The sequence below is a fragment of the Echiichthys vipera genome (assembly GCF_963691815.1).
Source record: "Echiichthys vipera genome assembly, chromosome: 20".
Taxonomy (NCBI): Eukaryota; Metazoa; Chordata; class Actinopteri; order Perciformes; family Trachinidae; genus Echiichthys; species Echiichthys vipera.
Genome location: NC_139845.1, coordinates 13877753 through 13898136, shown reverse-complemented (window position 1 = coordinate 13898136; position 20384 = coordinate 13877753). Strand labels below are relative to the sequence as shown.

Genomic DNA, 20384 nt, shown 5'->3' with positions numbered 1-20384 from the left:
ATGTCAGCTCCAAACACCCAATAAATTAGTGAAATAAATGAAAGAACAGGTGGCTCACCTGTTCTCTTAAGTAAGACTTTCTCGGTTTTTCCTCCACTACTTCCACATTCGGCTCCTCCTCTTCATCTACACCCTCGTCTGCTTCCTCTCCACCCTCAGGAGCAGCCTCATCTTCCTCTTGCTCCTTCTCCTCTCTCCTTGAGCTATACGTCTCTGTCTTCTCCTCTGCATCCTCGTTGTCACGGTAACGACCCCGACGCCAAGAGGATGGCCTTTCCTCTTCTGCATTGTTTTTCTCCATGGTAACGCTGTCGTTGCTCTCTGTCACGGTTGGGTCCAGCTCCTTTTGTCTATCCAGCGCCTCCTGCATGCGTCTCTGCCGTCTCTCCTCTCGTTTGGCCATGCGATCCAGCAGGGCTTGGTCCTCGTCTTCCCCGCCACCTCCTCCATAAGAGCTGCTCACAGACACTGTCTCTGTCACACTAGGAGGAGAGAGGAGAAAACAGACATTTCACTGTGTGTGTCACTTATGTAAATGAGGAAGAAGCCTTGAGGTCAGAGAAGCAGACGTCAGCCGTTAAAACTGAATGCATTATATCTACTTTTATGAGATGCCCTTGATGGAGGCCTATTGGATAACCTCTAAGAGTTTCATAGTTGTTTAGTGCAGAAGGCTTTTTAATTTAAGCATTTTTCAGGTTTGGGTTTCACTTGGGACTTGATCTCTGACATGGCACAAAATGGAAATTAAAGACCATTGGAGACCCGATCAGCGTGCCTATGCTGTTGTAACAGTCAATGATGAAAAAAGAGATGTGCTAAAAGAGCATGAAAGCTCAAGTTAGCCATCTCTGGATTGCAAAAAAAAAGAATGAATTCTGTAAGGAAACCAAAGTTTACAGAGAGTGGCTGCCACATCAGTTTGCCCTTTAGCCAGTATTTGGAGAATGCTGACAACTGGCTGTATTGTCAGGTCTTCACCACAGATATTCTTAAAAAATAAACTATTGGTCAGGTTTTAAGATAAACAGAAAATCAGTGAATTTCTCTTGGATTCCAGGTCTGGAGTTAAATTTCTATCCTTGACTCAATAGGTCTTTTGTTTATGTAAGAGGAAAAATCAGGGAATTACCAAAATCAGTATGATTGATCCTTTTGGAAAAAAAGGAAAGTCTGTACAAAATGTAATATATCAAATAGTTGTTGTATTTAAGTCTGGACCAAAGTGGTGGACCGACAGTCCAACTGACTGACTGTATAGTTAAAAACAATGTATTTAATACCAACTGTACATCCATCCACGCTACTCCAATTAGCATGACTCATAATTTTCTGACCTAAAAGTCTGGCAAACATTATCCTTGCATCTACACAATTGACAATTGTTAGTTAACACAAGGTCCGGCCATAGCATCCTCCTGCACAATCCTCTAGCTGTTTGACTAGCCCAGGATGTATCTCTGAGCTCATAGAGAGGAAACATTCATGTCCACAAAGAGGTGTCTGTGTTGCTAGATGTCAGAGCAGCCCACCGCTTCCACCGCAGCCAAGACAATTGATCTCATAGCCTCAAAAAACGGCATAGAAACGGGAATGTAGCCCCTATTGTTCCTATGACAGTCTTTCTGATGGATACGTATGAGATCATGAGTTGGTTGTCATATTGACAGCGGGAAAGTGAATTTCACATTGGTTGACTTAAATGTATTCAAGGATGCAAAAATAATTAATGGTTGGGGAAAGCCACTACACAAAGTTCCATCATACAACACCTGACAATGTTACAATTTGTCAGCTTAGCCGCCACCATAACTAGGCACAGCAGGTTTGTCAAGTTTTGGATTACTCCACATCTTGGAGTGGTGTGCATGGGGTTCTAGTTAAATGTGACAGCCTGTCCCAAAAGATTTTTCAAGTCTTTCCAAAAACCAAAAGCAAATGTGTAAGGCTTGGATTAAACTGTGCTTACCCGCTCTAATGTAAGCCATAAATGTTAGCATGTCTGGCTGACTAGCTTACTGTCTACAGTACGTGACTGACTGTTAACTTCCAATGCTTCTAGGTTTAAAGAAGGCCAGTTCAGGACTACTACATTCAATGTGCAGCTGTTCCCTGATGCTATCAGATCCCAGTTAATGTTACCTGGGATACCTGGCATATTTTCTTTGCTAAATACACTAGTAAGTCTTTTCCCTGAGCTTTGAGCGTTTTCATTTGTAGTTTTTAAAGTGGAAACACACTGAAAATACAAACTAGTCACTTAGGCAAGCAGCCAAACAGGGTTATGTAGAACAAAATAACAGCCTGACCTCTTAGCACAATACCAAACACAAATAGCCATAGTGCATAGTGCAAAGAAACATTAAAAAGTCAGATGGAGAGTTTACAACCATCTTACGGAGCGTATGTAAGCTAGCTAGCTACAGTGAATAAGATTATCCAGAAACAGTCGTTATATCAGCCAGCAAAATTGACAGCTGCCAGTTAGAAATTACAAAGCTAGTTTTGACAGATTCTATCTGAAAACAGGGACCCGATGTTTCAAAAATGAGCATTCATTTTGAATAGTTTACTATTGTAAACTACAGAAAGTTAGTTGGCAGCAGAGCGCTTTGCAAACGGTCCATAGTTTTATGAGAGAATAAAAAAAAGACAGTTCCCAGATGTCTTCAAATAATCTCTAACCCAACAGTATGCTAAGTTCTTTTTAACAGCAAAGGTTGTGAAATATTTTTTGGTGACATTCATTTGAGTTGTCTTGGGGTTGATATCAGGCGGGATGATATTACACTGACATTTTTCCTCCCTCTTTCTTGTTGCTCTTTTGCCTCTTTAGCTGGATGAAAAATTGAGCTAAGTAGTCGGCTGCTGACTAAGTTTGTCACAGACAGAACCTGTGTTGCTGTGTGCGTCACCTGTGGCTGTTGGTCATGACCAGACTGTCTGGCTGTAGGCCGGGCTCCTCACTGCCCTTCATTCTCTCCTGGCGCGCCCTGCGCCTCCTCTCGCGGGCCGCTTCCTCCTCATCATCATCATTTCTTGCCAAGCTGAAGGAGACAAAAGAAGAGAGAGAGAAAGGGTGAGGGCACATAGAGAGACTCTTTTTTCCCCCCAACTTTCAAGCCTTCACCTTCTTGTCTCCTTCCTCAAATTAGCTTCATGGTTCAAAACTTCAAAGTGAACGATTCTTTAAATTGGACTTTAATCATCACAGTGACCAAACCTGCTGGATTTGTCCAGAGCTTTTTTTCTTCTTCCCTCCTATCAAGCTGACCTGTCAGCTGTGCAACAACCAATACTTCTTATCGTGGCTGCAGTTTTCACGAGCCGATAAAAGCTCAGTCTGGAGACATGGCTTGGCTGAGGATAAGAGAGAGCCAGAGAAACATTGCTTCTGGGCCCACAGCTTGTACTGGTCTGGTCAGTGTTGGAACAGAGAAAACTACAGAGGTGTGGGTATGAGCGTTTTAATGCACTGCAAAACAGCCACTAGCAGTAAAAGTTTATATTTTTACAAGGAATTTAATACCACATTAAACGTTGAAATCACATTTTTCCTGGGTTAACGAAATGAAATAGAATAAATCTCCTGTCAAAACAATTTAGACAAAGCTGGAGTGAGCTTTGTTTTAAAGATATTGCCTCTTGTTTTAATAAAATTTGAGACACAAACTCAGTTTTGCTGAGACACCCATTTCAGCACCTTCCCAGTTAAAAGGAATAGTTGGACATTTATGTGTTCACTTTCTTGCGGACAGCTAGACGATCGACACTGCTCATATCTGTACAGTAAAGATGAAGCTACAGAGGGTTAGCTTTGCTTGGCACAAATATTGGAAACAGGGGGAAACAGCCAGCCAAGTACAGCTGTTTCACTCTGTTACAAGCATTCTTGCTAAGCTAAGCTAACTGGCTGCCGACTTTAGCTGTGTATTTAACGGAGAGATACCAAAGTGGTATCAATCTTCTCATCTCATTTTCAGCACAAGAGTGAAACAGTTAACTTTCTTAAAGAGAAGTTAACAAACTGAGGTTAAAAAAATATATCGTTATGCTAAAAATAGGCAAAACGCAAACATCACTTTCACAGTTTCTTTCAAAATCTAAGAATGCATGCATGTTTATAATTAGAAGAAATTTTCACCCTTTAATATGTTAACAGTATAAAACACTATTCCCCATTTGGCGGTTTTGGTTTCTTAATACTATGAATACCTAATCATGTCTAAAATATCATAGGTAAAAACATTTTTTTGCATTAGATACTAAGAATTTGAGAACTGCTTCTTTTTAGTTTCTCCATCTTGCCCTGCCATTAACAGCGATAAATCCAATGTAAAAACAAACCACCCATATTCTCATATGCATGTCTTTATTAATCGCAGTGGTTTAAGTAAAGGGTTTGACTGCATACAATCAACACAACTCCATTGTTCACAGTCTAGTTAGCTAGTGAGCTACTGTATATTTTTTTTCCTAAATTTGATAGAAAGCAGCAAGTTGACACCTTTCTCTGGAGCCAGTCCAAAGTCACTCATGGGAATTGTTTATATCTAACTGAAATAAACGTAGACAGGTAGGGCAAAGACGTTACACCCGAAAAGTCAAGTATATCTGGTTTTGTATTATACATTAAAGTATTAGAAACTGAGAATACCTAACAACAGTTAGACAGTGCAATACTACCAGAGACAGAATTTTCCTTTTATTCCAACGTACTAAATCAGTTACAAAACTGCTGTATTTCTGCACCTGACATCTATGAACTTAGCTCCATGCTTGATCTGTGTTGCCCTGACTGACCTTTACACTCCCACTGCTAACCACATGCCTTGCTACCTGACATCATAGCGCCGCCTTTGAGGTCAGTCAGCGAAGCATGCTATTGCATGTTAATTGCAACATGTGTGGTGAGCCGAGCTAAAGCTGCTTGGGTTTATTTGAGGTTTTACAGCTTGTGAACAACAGTTTCCTTCTTCCTTTCTTTCCCTTCTGCTGTTCATTCTGCCTCCCGTTTCTTTCTCCGAGATGAGGAATGTTGTCATAACAGAACAGATTAATCTGTTAACGCCCAACCTAGACCTATGGGACGTTAACATCGGTGATGTCAGGCAATGATTTACACATGTGCATGTGTGTGCGCTTAGTTTGGACAATTCAGCATATTTAACTGGTCTAATCCAGATGAGTTAGACTCTTTTTAAAAAAAATTAAAACTAGACTATGTAACACCAGCCACTGTCGCCACAATGTTACAATGATAATATACTGTATAAGGGTAAATGCTAAAATGTAGCATAGCAGTCCACATGTAAAGGAGAGTCAGAGAGTCAGTAAACTTACTCTGTCATAATATCCACCTTGAAGGGATGGTTCAGATTTTTTGAAAAGGGGTTGTATGAGGCACTTATCCATAGTCAATTTATTATCTACAGTAGATTGTGGTCGGCAGGTCCACAGTTTGGAGAAGTAGACCAGGAGACAGGCATGGAAGCTAAGCAATGCACTCCTGTCAATGGGGGCAGCAAATCACATTTTAACCATATGAGGAAATCAATGTCAGTTTAGCCTTAGTCTAAATTTAGAATATTTTCACAGCTTTGCCATCAGACACCCCTGTTTCATTTAAGTTTACAGGAGGGGGAACAGATGCAATTAGAATTGCTCTTGTCAAAGCCGCCAGACACCATTGACAAAAGCAGTCATTTTACCTTGTGTTATTGTGTGATCTTGATTAGTTAGGAACTAACAAAGCTAACAAATAAACTAACCAATCAAGGCAGGGGTAGACCATCAATTCACATGTTCTGCAAGGTAAAATTACAGTTTTTGTTAATGGAGTCTGGTGGCTTTGACAAGAGCACAGATAACAGCTTCTGCTCATCCTGCATTAACTTAAACAGGGCTGTCTGATGGCAAGGTAAAGCTATGAAAGCATTTTAAATATATGGTACAATAAAACTGATATAGATTTTTGTAGCTGTGTCTTTTTTAGGTGTCTAAAAGTTATTTTGCTTTGTGCCCCCATCCACAGCAGTGTATTACTCAGCTTTCATGTCTATCATCCTACCTAATTCTCCAAACTGGGGGTGTGCCAACCGCTATTTACACTTGGTAATACACTGACTATGGATAAGTATTTTATACAACCCATCTTAAAAAAAATCCAGACTAGCCTTTTAAATTTTCAAACATTAGCTACAATAAGCTACTGGTCATAAGAGACCAAGCAAGTCAAGTTGCAGAAAACAAACCTCAAATACAATCATATCCCTTCAACTTAATTTAAGTCCCCCTGCAGTAGAAAGTACAGAAACTTTTAAACGTATTTATAATGCCAGAGACGTATGTTGTTTCTATGAAAAAAAAAGTAGCGAAACAACTGCTTTAACTCCCAAAGGACTGCACCATCCCAGAAATGGCACCAAATGTCATGAGAAAGAGAAAAAGACAACAGCTAAAAATGGAACAAAAGAGTACTTGGTAGCGGTGACGGTGACAGTCTCAGGGTTAAAGATTCCTCAGTAGGAGACAAGAACAAACTCCTAAAAGCTGAATTAGCATTCCTGTCAATCACAGCTTCGGCTAGAGACGCATACACAACCAAAGCCCTGATTTAATATCCCTTTCCTTACCTAGGCCCCAAACTCTATCAGCATACTGACACAGAAATATGGGGAGGTGGAAGCGGGAATAGGGAAAGAAAAAAAAGTAGAGAAAAAGAAAGAGCAAGTGAAATAGAGAGTGAGGATGAAGGAGAATTGGGAAATGAAAAACTGAAAAGGGTGCAAGATAATGGAAAAAGGAGTAATCTGCAGACTTTATCATAGACATCTTTTCCTATACAGAATGATGTGCAGCCACAGTTATAAACGGTGTCTGTCAGAATATAGTATGCAACAGGCGCCCTTTTCTTGGGTGACCAAGTAAACTATGTAAGAAAAGCAAACTGCATACTATTAACTGACAACTAATATATACTTAGTTTTACATGTGGCAGCTGTGTTACAGCTGAAAAGGAAATTAAAGGTCTTGATACACATGGGCATAAATTCCTAATTTTCTTGAGTTTTTTTGTGCTGCATAACACAGTTATGCTGATTTAAGCAGGATTCAGCAATCACAAAGTAACTGTATGCATGGACAGCACCGGCACACAAAACACCGCCATCAGCGAGCCTATTAGGGAGAAATATGTCCAAATATTTTCTTTACAGCGAAATATCTCAGAAATGTCAGTGAAAACAATTTGGGAAAAGCCCATGAGAAAAGACTTCTTCACCCCTCCTTGAGAGGAGAGGGACACAGGGAAGGGAGGGAGAAAAGTAGAGATGAAGATCGAAAAGAAAAGCTGATGTGAACAGAGGGGAGGGGAGAGAAGGAAGGGATGGAGAGGGAGAGGGAGAGGGAAAGAGGGTGGGGGCTCTGCTTACGCTGTCAGAAATGCTGACCCATTCCCACGCTGGCCTCTCTGGACTATTTCCCTTCCTACTGCCGGACCAAAGAACCACAACATACCCCGTCTGTCCCTCTTCCCCACCCTGCGCTCTGCTGGGCCTGCTCCAAGAATACACAATGCTAGAATTCCCCTCGACTGCATTAATTCTTACTCACAGATGAATGAGGCAGTTTAGCATGTATGTAAAACTTTACTATATAACATTATACATTTCTTGTGGGGAGTAAAAGATTAAGATTAGCCTTTAACAAACAGCAACAATAGCTTATCTCCTTTCCAAGCTGATGTGGTGTAATAGAAGTTACCATACGTGGCTCAAACTCTCCCTCCCTAACTCTATCTCTTTATCTGTATCTCCCTTTCTCTTCCTAACAGAACCAACAGGTTTACGATGCAGGACCAGGTCATGTTTGGAACGGTCCATTTGCCCAGGGCGGGGATTGTTTGGCATGGCTCATTCATGGAGGATGGGTGTTATTTCCGCAGCCCTTCCTGGTCTCTCAGGCGGGAGGGAACAGCATAGATATAAAGAATGAGAAGGAGAAAGAGGAGGAAGAAGAGGATGGTGGAGAGACATTAGAGCGGGAGAAAGAAGAGGAGACGGAGAAGAGGAGATGAAGAAAAAGAGATCAAGTGAGGGAGGAAGAGGAAAAGAATTTGAAAGAACAAGATCAAAAGAGAAGAGCAAGGGGAAGATGAGGAGGAGGAAGGTGTGAAAGTAAGAGGCGAAGGAGGAGGAGGTTTGGAAGAGAAGGGAAAGGAGATAGTGAGAAGAATAAGGAGGGTGAAGGGTTGAAAATGAAAGCGGAAAAAATTAGGCATATTCATAGTCTGTGCAATAAATATGAAGCTACAGCTAAGAGGCGGCTAGCTTAGCTTAGCATAAAGACTGAGAGGAGGGGATTTGAACTGCACAAAATGTTGTGGTTTTACTGAGGGTTATAATTTGTGCCGGACTATTCTTCCTGACTGGGTGCAGCGACTTGAGTTGTGTTTGAGTTCCCAAATTATTCTCATTTACTGCTTTATATTTGTATCTTAAGTTAATAAAAAAAAAAAAACATTTTAAATAATTTTTCTCATACTTTCTGTCAGAAACATTCCGTTTTATTGGCTGTCTCTGATCGGTCGTTTTTTCCAGGTCTTCCAGTCATTGCAGCTGGGGAATGAATGTAACAGCACTGTAGCGACTCTTCTACCTACAGTATATATATAATGCAGCTGTGACATCACAAATTTGGAAGTCCTGACGGCTCGTTTAAAGGCACCGTTTCTGAATACAGGCTCTGTGTATTTCTCTATGGATTGACTGTTTTAATACTAACAAAGAATTTATATAGTACCTCGACCTGCTTTATAATCAAAAATGACACTTTTTACAATATGCAACCTTAAATAATCGTATCTAACTCTCAGCAAGAGAGCGAATAAAAGCCTTTCCCCAAACCTCCAAACTGTTTAGTGATGAGTCACCATTGTGATCGTGAAAAATACCGAAGTGCAATGTGTAAATATTTTGACTATGAATTGTTCCAGCAGCTGCATTCTGCAGGAAGCAACAACAGCTTTTTCTGTAAACTATGCGTACTATCACTGTTACAAAAGAAGGGTATTACTAGCTGAAGCAGATACGCTTTGGTCACTGATGAAATAAGAAAGCAGTAGAGACCTTCCTGTGTGTTTCATTGAACACAGACGCACTATAGCATTGATGAGCAGGGCAAGACGAAGAGCATGAGAGAGTGTGAGAAACCTTGGCAGAGCAAAAAACGATGCGATTGTGTGTGTGTGCAGCTTTACTGAATAGAACTAGATGTGAATTGAAGCCCATTGTGCACCTCAATGTCAACAATCATTTTCTCACAACTATAACTGAGGCTGATGTAAGACAGAACAGGGACGGCTTGCACACACACACACACACACACACACACACACACACACACACACACACACACACACACACACACACACACACACACACACACACACACACACACACACACACACACACACACACACACACACACACACACACACACACACACACACACACACACACACACACACACACACACACACACACACACACACACACACACACACACACACACACACACACACACACACACACACACACACACACACACACACACACACACACACACACACACACACACACACACACACACACACAGAATGGAGCTTGTCGATCCTTCATCATCTGATGCTGATCCAAACACACCAGCACATATGCACGCTACAGCGAATGCCTGCACGGTGTATGCAAGCACTCCCCCTATGCACATGCACACACTGACATGCGCACGGAAAGAGCACACTTACACAGACTATGGGACACACATACTCGCTCACACACACAGACTCTCTCACTGTCCCAGCATGTAGGAAACAGCTCATGGAGACCTGGCCAGTAAACACTTATAATAGCCAGGAATTTGGCATTCCTACAGCCGTTATTATATGGCCCCACACTCTCCCTGCGTCTCTCTCGTGTTCTCACAGCGTGCTCAGTGATGGTTGAATGGAAGCAGGCCAATGAGACAACATGTGGTTTTGACTAGTTCAACTAAGAGGGGCATGTAAATATTGATTGTTTCAATATATTGGCAGAAATGGAAACAATGTAGAGATGTAATCTTTTATCAATAACAGGAGCGGCGTGTCGCCTGCCAGCTTAAATTATTGTTGCTTGGACCAGATAAACAGTCATGAACAAACTCCCGGCGAGCTGAAAATGTACATGTCGAAAGCGCTTACAACTCTTACTCTTTTTCACTCTTGGTCCATTTTTCTTTCAATCAGTCATTCTTCATCTTTCTCTTCCCTCTGCAAGCTCTTCTTAGTCTACCTTTTCTGCCAAATTCCATCTTCTCCGTGTAACATAAACAGTGCAAAACTGCATAAATAAGTCTAGCAGCAGGGGTTTTATGGGGGGTTTTAAACTATGAAACATAACAACAGCATTAACCTTAACTTCAATCAGTTATTTAGAGTGCGCATCTAGGGAAATGAGGCATAAAGGCCAAAAGAAGTACAATGTGAAAAGATGCCAAGGGGGAAAACACTGCATAACTGTTACATAAAATCAAAATATAGACGATCTTTACCCTCAAATGAAAACAAAAATGATTCTGAGGTTACAAAGGCTGTAGATATGTATAGGTGGAGGTTGCTATGTGTATGTGTATAAGTTAATTGGTGATATACTGTATACTTTTTAAAGGGTCCCTTAAATTTGGTTATTAAAGCTACACTAATGCTGTTTTTTCCACTGCAAGGTGTGGCTTGGCTCAACTCTACTCGAGACACTCATTTGGTTTTCCATCAGCAAAAGTTGTGGATAGGACCTGGTACTTTTTGTGGTGGCCAAGGTTTTAAGGGTGCTCAGGCGATACTAGAAGGTGGAGACGAAACCATTGATTGGTCAGAGATAATTGTCACTAGCGATTGAGAAAAGTACTGGTACCAAGAAAGTGAGTCGAGTTGAGCAGAGCTGTACCATACAGTGGAAACACGGCACACAGTAAACAATATTTTTTAATTAATAATAGATAAAATGATGTGTTGCGTTAAAGGCTTTTCACCTGACTGCAGTTTCCCTCAGCCCAACGATGCGTTTTGTCCGCTGGCCTCTAAACTCCACTCTCATCAACCATGTTTTAGATAGAGCAGGAGGCTATGCTAACTACCCAGCACTTAATGACTGACGGACAAAGTTAGCAACTGGCTGAGCATAGCATAGCATTTAGCAGCTAGGGAGATTGATATTTTCCTCAGGAATTTGTGAAGGGTGAAAATTGTATTTCCCAGGTCATCACAAACACAACTCTGAATGAATAACAGTGTTGTTCTACATTTAGTGACTGTGTAAATAGCCAACCGTTTGCTAACATGTTGCCAAATCAACTTTATAAGATGAAAAAAGTGTGCGTCCATGTTGCGTTTTTAGCTGCCCCTAAGTAACCATAAAATCAGTCAATTAATGCAGCATTTAAGAATTGTGACCAAGATATCTACTACTATATGACAGCGATAGTGTTTTAAACTACCGCAAACATACAGTATATATGGCATTTCTCTACTGAATTGTATTGTTACTATCTGCTGATATATATGCTGACACCATATATCTCTGATAAGCTATTGAGCGATAATATCGGCCATGTAGATTTATCGGTCAGGCTTTATTCACTACCCAGAATAAATAAGTAGAAGAGTAAAAAGGACCTAGCTGGTCTCTATGGAATATCACCTTGGCACATTCCATAGCACACAAGCTGGCAGACACTTTATTTCCGATGTCTGGATGAATGACTTAACCCTGAATTTTATCACCTTGTATATCTCTTTCTCTTTTGTGGATGGTGTGCACTGTTTTGCAGACTCTCCCTTATAGAAGAAATGCTATTTTACCTTGAGCAAAAAGCAATGTTCATCACTAAGGCAAATGCTGCACACATATTCTTTGTGTCATAGAAAGAATTATCAGGGAGAAACATCTATGCATTCAACAGCGGTCAGCTTGTTTTTCATCAGTGATGGAGTAACTGGCTCTAACAAAACCCTTCTCACAGATACATCAAACAGGCGGGTGACCTTGGCCAGTATCTGCATTCACATCAACCTCATCCTTAATTGGAAGGGCTGCAGCGCACATGGAGACTTTTGTGAAAAGGCTCTATAAAAATGCCTCCTTGGCACACTATGCATCAAGTTCTCACAATAACACCCACCCCCTTTAACTAGTTTTGATGACTGCACTTGGCGTGTTACCACTCAATCAATTTGTCGAAATGAACTTTAGTGTAATCGATTTCCTCCATTGAATCAAACAGAGTTCACAAGGCCGCGGTATCTGGGAGAGAAGATTGGAAAGAGGGAGGGAGGGCGTGATTGAACATTCCCACTTAAAGGTCATCTCATTGCTTATCAGATTTCTTATCAACCTTTTTTTCTTTTAGCCTGGGTCAGGGACGCCAATATTTGCTGAGCAATATTTTTAAAGGCCTAGAGGAGGGTCTAAGCCATTAAAGCTGGCTCCCTCCTGTTCCAACTTGGCATGAACTTCAGAGGAGGCGCACTGTGCATTGACAACCAGAGACTCATTACACAACACACAGCTCCCTGAGTTCACACAACCTGAGCAGTAAGATCTTCAGTGACAGCCAGATCTGTGGTTGCAACTACAAATTAATCCATTGTGGAGGACTGACTCTTTAAACACTCTCTGCTTTGCAAGAGAATTAGTTGGAAAATTCTGAAGTGCTAATCTGCAGATGTGAATGACAGGCAACCAAGTGGGTCTTACCGTTCAGCCTCCAGGCGCATCTCCTCCCGCTTCTGCCTCCTCAGCTCCCGGCGCCGCTCAAAGTCCATTTCCTCCATGACTGTGCCCTGAGGAGTGACATCATCAAACGGTCATTTACTCAATTCCAGGAACAAAGAGAGGAAGAAAGACTAAAACGCATTGATTTAAGTATCCTGAGAGGGCAGAAATAGTACTTGTTCAGCAGTCAAACAAATCTGGTTATCAAAGTGCTGTATTTAATGTTAAAATCCTTTAGATTTTCATGAAATTAAATCCTGATTTTGTTACTGGATTCAAATTGTCCACACAAACACAAGTTACACCGTTACAGTCGCATCACAGCTGTATTATGTTACTGCTAATGCAGACGGAACATCCTACCTACTGCTGCTGCACTTTAGTGGCGAAAGATCGGGTGGCTTTTATTGTGAAGCAGCCACAGGAAACACAATGTATTTTTAACTGGGGTTTTTAACTGGGTTTTGATTGCATTAACAGCAATCGTTCATCAAAACTGTCATTTTGGTGATGTTATCAGCGTTTCATCCTCTTAATTTTTTTTTCAAAGAACAAGAATAGTTGAGTAGCTGCTCATTGAGCGTTTGCTTACATATTTAACTGCTACTTAACTGTTGTTGCCAAATAAGCAGGAATTAAAAGTCGCATTTTATGCTTGTTTGCAGGTTCATACTTGTATTTTGGGTTTCTACTAGAACATGTTTACATGCTTTATTGTTCAAAAAGCACATTTAATTTCTCATAATGTCTGTCTGAATATACCTGTATTCACCCTCTGTATGAAACACTCGTTTTCTGTCCCTTTAAGACTCCCTCCCGAAAAAGCCCAGTCTGCTCTGATTGGTCAACATTCCTGGGTCATCCAAATCTGCCCTCTCGGTGTCTCTGCACCATTATTGCAGCCAGGGAATGACTAACTGCGCTGTAGCGACTCTTTCTACCTATATATAGTATAGCTGTGATAATACAACAATACAAAAGTCTTGACAGCTCATTTAAAGACACAGTTTCTGAATAAAGGACGTGTTAATGAAGCATAACAAATTTAAGTACAATCCATCTTTCTACACACAGTACAAACTTTGGTGGAGGACTAAGGAATGAGACAGACAAAGAAAGAAGAGCAGAGATGCACTGAGATAGGAGGGAGAAGCCAACACAGGATGTTAACTCAGTCAGTTAAGAGCAACTTTCACTAAAAATACCCCACTAGGGTACGTGACTGGCTGTGCAGTGAGGGCCGAGACCACCCAGGAGCTGCTGAGCCTCCATCATACATCTACAATCCTAGCTAAACCCCAAGCAACATCTTCTATACACTGGAGCTGAGTAAACAGACGCTAGCCGAGCAATTGTTGGAAAAAGTCAAAGACGGAATAAAAAGCACTGAATAAAGTTGTATTTGAACTTTATCCTTGTGGTGATACAACATGAATAGGAAAGCGACTGTGGCAGAAAAAAAGATGCTCTTATTTGCAGTAGGACAACTTGGAAAAACAAGGGAAGAACTTTGACTGTCATACCTTGAATTAGCCTTCAAACAATGTGTTTTCCTTCACACCATACCATACAATGCTCTCTCCAAACAGAGATACAATACTACAACGTCTAGTAATAGTCTCCCGCAATCCGGGCCTCAGCTGACAGAAAAGGCAAATGCCTGTTCCCTTTCCCCTCCCTGCTAGTTGTCCCTCCCTCCACCCCTCAGTGACCTCCTTCCTTTTTTCCCCTCAGCCTTACCCCTCTCCCTCCCTACTCCATCCTGTCTCTCTTTCTCTTCCTTATCTCTATTGCTTACTTTTCCTGTGCCGTTTACCTACATGTCAGAGCGAGGATGTGACTCGGCTCTTTCCCAAAGAATCCCGTGTATTATAAGCATGCTTTTTCCTTCATCTGCAGTCGTATACAGTAAGGGGTTGAAGAAAACCTCTTTTACGTCGACATCTGTATAGAAGTGTGCATGCACACAAACATGTACAATAGGTGCAACAGTATAGCGTTTGTGTGCATGCGTTCACACAAAGCATACTAATGAGTGCACAGATGTACAGGAAACACAGACAGAAGGGAAATGCTAAAAGAAACCATGACTCCGAGGGACACTCCTAATGCTCACCCTCCCCACTGCATCTTCTCACTCAGTCTCCTCCTCCCCTGTGAGCCTATACAGTAAACACAGCCTTGTCGCCCCACTATTACACTGTAAAAGCCTCTGTGACTCTGAGGAGGGTGAGATATTTTAAATACCACAAAAATTCACTCTATGTTTAGATGCACAGTTAGTGTCATTTGTGAAACGAGGAGAGGGGGGGGACAATTGGCACTTTGGATGTGGGGCTATTCATACAACCGTAATTGAGACGAAATGAGAGCAATAACTAAAACCGACAAGGCCTCCAAACATCGCCAGTTTAATCACATACTTCCTAGAACCAGTGACGCCAAGGGAGACAAACTTATTAGTAACACAGGCACGGCAGCATATAAACTAAAGTTTTAGTGGACCATATATACAAGATTTTACATGAATAATTACATTTTAAGCTGAAATTTGACGTATGAATAGGGCCGTTGAATGAATTCAAGACTGCAGGCAGCCCAGTCACATTGTCTTGTCTCCACATGGTAGAAAACTAGGGCAGAAGAGGAAGCCTGTGGCTTGCAGACAAGGCCCTCAGTAAGACGTAGAAATGTAACTGTTGTGTATATCACTGAAGGGACCACCCACACTTTGCAAAAGCTAACAGAGGCAGAACGAGAGAAAGACAGCATTCCGTGAAGTTGAGCAACGTGGAGTCACAGACTTTTCCAAGTTCAGCCTGTCCAGTGTATAACCTCTTCTTCTGTACTTCGTTGCATCTGTCCATTTATTCCACCATTTAACTTTAAAACCTGCATCCCTCCCTCCCTTCTTATTCTGTCTCTTTTTTTCACTCCTCCCCCTCTTTCTCATTCCCTGTCTGCCCCAACCTTCTACAATAGCTATAATGACACATTTACCAGTCAAATTACTACCTGTCGAGACTGCCAGACCCTGGCACAGGACCCAGTGTCTAAGTGCCAGCCTCTTAAAAAGCCTTAAAAGCCAAGTTGATATTATCCTGACAGCCACTGGGATTACGCCACTTTATAATGCATCTATCTTCTCACGAAGTTGTGAGTTAAAGGCACAAACAATGGGCCCCTATCGGCCAAATGAGGCACAAAGTAGATCAAGCAACAGTCTGTACTAAGGATACAGCTGTAGAATAAGTATGGGCCAGCGGCATCTATTTTTGGCTTTGGTGAAATGTTCCTAACGCTGGCTTTGCATGCTGTGGGAAGAGAAAAGTGCAGCTTTTTGGTCAGATTTGTTACTACGAAACGCAGAGCAACTATCCCCTCAAAACCTTTAGACAAACACATTAATCTCCACATTATGGCTGAGGAGATATGCAAGGAACGCTCCTATTTAAACTCTGATTTGAGCAAAGGGAACTTGAAAGAGTCTCCAAATTAGTCATTCACATGCCAGTTACAGACAACTCATCCTTTGGATCTTATTTGTGTGCAGTGACTCTTTTGGTTGTTGAGGAAGGGAATTAATGTGAAGATAAACAAGTAAAAACTAGCTTAGAGGACACTATGTGCTTGCCAACTGTGAGGTTGGCAAATAAAGGAACAATGGTGACTTGTTGCAGCTGGTAGTTACAGGGCTTAGTCACAAATCACATCAAGTTTGAAGTTTTTAAAAAAGTGACCTTTGTAACAGTGAAAATACTGATACAAACGAGCTGTAGCAGGCACAGGTTAAGGTGTAGCAGGCACTGCCAAGATGATGGCCAGCCATCCCTGCAGCACTCTTTTGACTAGCAGCACGATCCCAAGATCCGAACAAGTCTACAGTCAAGCTGGCAGCTCTGTAAGGCTTTGCCTGCAAGCTAAAATGCAATGCTAGCATGCTGATGTTTGGTAGGTATATATATATATATTTTTTTTACCATTTTTACCATCTTATTTTAGCCTGTAAGCATACAGCAACAATTGGTAATTGGCACTAATACGTGAAGCTATGGCTAATTAATGTCATTGATTTTCCAGGTATTCTCTCATCTTGAATTCTAGGTTATCAGGTCATTATAGGACTGGGCGATCATATATTGAGATACTGTAACGTGAAACACAATTACTTTATCTAAATAGATAATAACAATCAAACTTGATGTGAAACATTTTGAGGGAAATCATTTGAAGATTGCATTTTTACACATTTTGTATCCATGCATGTGCACATAGTTGTATGACTGGTGTACGACTTTACCAGGTGGGTATTTCATATAGATTTATTGAATTACCAGAAAACATGCTGGATCGTTATTTGCCTATATATCCTTATTGACATATGAAATTACCTGTATCGGGCTGGAATATTTTGTCTATATGGTCCAGCTCTAAATATATACCTTAACAGCTCCAACGGAAACCACAGTCTGCAAACACTGTCACACTACATGTACTGCTGCTCTCCTCTTGGCCCCCGGAGGACTACAGTGGTCTCTGGAGAGAGAGGAGAGGAGAGGAGAGAAGAGAAGAGGAGACTATGTCCAGCAGCTATTGAGTCACAGCTGTGCAGGTGCCCAGGTGAAGAGAGGTATTCCAGTAATGTGGAATGTGAAGGCAATACTGGCACAAAGCCTAGCCTTTCTAGTCTTTGCATCAATGGAAGAAAATATTTTTGCTCACCTGCTACAGTGGTTGGTATGTTGGAGAACTCATGAACCTTTTCTACTCTTTACCAGCCATGTGCCTTTCTTTCAGGAGTAATATGAACTACTGCTACTTGCAGGATGAAATGCAATCTTGTCATTGCGACAAATTTGAGGCTTTCATTGCAAAGCACCTGATTAATGAAAACTACTGAGAGAGACTTTCAACATACAGTACATAGAAGAAGAGTACAGTTAGAAGTTAACTGACACCACTAACACATTTCTCCATTTGCATGTAGCTATAGGACAACGTACAGTAAATTGTCCATCTATGGGAGTATTGGATGCTAACTTAACAGGAGACACATTAAAACAAGGGAGGCAGAGGTCTATTGTTTCAGTCTAAGATAAATTGGTAAGTATTTTTGGCAAAGTAAGAATGATCATTTTATGATTGTTTTAAAGCTTCTGCAGCTCAACAAGGAGGAATTGAGAAATAAAGAGAGAGATAGTGCATGCCTGTAGGTAGTGCACACTAACAGCTGTTATGGCAGAGGCTCAGGGGACAGTTTGAGTTGGGTAAACCTAACGTTTTCTGCAGGGGTAAGGAGTCTCCTGAGATTAGTCTGACAGGGTGGTTGAAATATGTTCAGCTTGTGTGTGCATCACGATAAACAAACATTTTATAAACAGGATTTACATATATAAATGTGTTTTGTGTGTATTTATGTAAATGTGTACGCGTTAAGTGTGCAGATGTGTACGGAGTAAGTGCATATCAGGGATTGCATGCTTCTTTTGTGTCCACTTTAAATAAGAATGTAATTGTATGTTTTTACAAGTGTAATACTGAAAATACGTAAGGCCATTGCAAGAACAGTATGTGTGTGTTCATGTGTGATATCCATCACCACCTACAGTGCTGTGTTTGGAAAGCTGGCCTTGTGGTTGTGGTTCTCTGCGCTATGTGTCTCCTCTCACACGGCCTGGCCTCGGCAGCATTAACACGTTTACAGTCCCAGGATGCAGAGCGGCTGTGGATGAGCATTCATGAATTCACTGGAGGTTTTTGGTGCACCGAGGCCAAGAATCTCTTTTTTCCATCTTCACTCGTCCTTCTCTCAGCTTTATCTGTCATCGAATGTCTCTTTCTCTGCCTGCCTTTTAAAGCCTGACCGATACATTGGCGGCCTGATAGAGCTGACTGATAATTGGCAGCCTGGTATTATTGACTGATACTGTGGTATATATTGGTATGTAATAGACCTGTCACTTTTTATCTTGAATTTTAAACAGGCTTGAATCAAGCAAAAGCGTGTCCATCTGACCCACTGCTGTAAACTAGGCTTTTGTTAGGGCTGGGTGTTGTTTAAGAAAGTGAGATACCTGTCCCAGTACCCTTAAAGTGTTAACAATTCCCAAAGAGTACTTCATTTGTTTGTTTGGGGGAATACAGGAATACATTTTGAAAGTGTTCAAACGCGCTCAACTTCAGCACATCACAGACTGTATGGGTTGTTGCTGCTAAGATAGTTTGAGCAAAACCTAGATCTATATCTGGGTATGAGAAGGATCAAACACAGGTATTGTTTTACTGGAGAATCGATACTACTTGGTACTGGGTTATTTCGGTTAATACCTTAAAGGAATCTAGTACAGATACCCAGACCTAGCTATTGTTGCTAAAGTAAGACTGAGCGGATAATAATGACAACAAAGAATTGTGTAACGTGAGGAAGGATTCTGGATTCAACACTACAGATGGAAAAATGGATAAGGCTGTTTGCTAACATTATAAAAAGCAGCTGCCTTGTAGTAATGTAAGCTTAAGTTAGCTAGGCACTGAAGTGAGACAGCCAAGGCCCTGTGACTGAATGGAAGCAACGTAGTTTAGGTTAGGGCTTAGAACTAACAGATAGAAATTTGTTCTAATTCATTTAAATACCACCCACATACTAATTTGTTACATAAAAAAATAACTGCTCTAGTATGTAAGGAACAAAATTTGTGTGCGGTAATTTCAAAGTCCAACGCAATAGACCTCGCAATGTCCTTAAAATGTGACCAGGAACAGCCTCTCTCGACATGAGACTGTGGATTATTAAGCACCACACTGAAACCTGCGTTGCGGTAACCTGGCAGCACAAAAACATCCCACTTAGCAGTAGAGCTAGCAGGCCGCATTAACTGCAACCTGCTGACTCTTCAACACCTTGTCGCCTGTGCTTCCTTTCTGCCGGAAAGCCTATAACAGCCTGTAGACTGATTTCTATGTAAGACACTTGTGGGACAAATTGTCCTGGAAACTCCAAAGGATGTGATGTTTTGCATGCACCCCCTTGCCTCTCTTCAGCTTGCCTACAGCTGACAATGATAGCTGAATGGAGTCCACTAACGTCAACAAAGGAACCAGCAGTGTCCACACATGCTGTTCTTCCACTTTACATTTTGAAGTGGCAGTCTGGAGATGGACCTAAGGTTGGCGGCTATTCTGTAACGGCAGCAACTAGTTTGCTGCTCTGCCGGGGAGTCAGACAGTCATGATCAGCCTCAAAATTATCAATCACCCGTAATGTCTTTGCCAATGCATTTTTCTATTTTTTTATTCTTACCCTTTTTCTATCTCCTCTTGGACCACAATGCAGCAGCTTAACCAACAGCTGCAGACTATGTTTTCAGCTTCAATATGAGAAGACTCAGGGTCGGTTGGCTATGAATTAAGTTTAGTAATTGGTTTAATTTCATAGGATTTACCCATGCCCAAGCATCCAAGTTTCTTTCTGTATTTGTCTGTGTCTGCACAGCATGCCACAGCTTGAATATCCACCACAATAGCTTCTGTTGTCAAAGCCGAGGTCTTCAGCTGCGACTATATATTTGAGGCAAC

At 41.3% G+C, this 20384-nt stretch overlaps 1 protein-coding gene across 4 annotated transcripts in view; it reads right to left on the bottom strand.

Annotated features, from left to right (window-relative positions):
- Nucleotides 1–20384, bottom strand: part of cald1a (caldesmon 1a) — a 61393-nt gene that overhangs the window by 20706 nt on the left and 20303 nt on the right. For all 4 annotated transcript variants that reach the window (XR_014593656.1, XM_083934748.1, XM_083934749.1 and 1 more), the window contains exons 2-4: nt 12792–12877; nt 2916–3047; nt 59–482 (exon numbers count right to left, since the gene is read on the bottom strand). Coding sequence is in view for 3 of the 4 variants with exons in the window: in XM_083934748.1 (XP_083790874.1) it covers nt 59–482; nt 2916–3047; nt 12792–12868 (633 nt within the window). In the remaining variant the exon portion in view is untranslated. The remainder of the gene's footprint in view (nt 1–58; nt 483–2915; nt 3048–12791; nt 12878–20384) is intronic.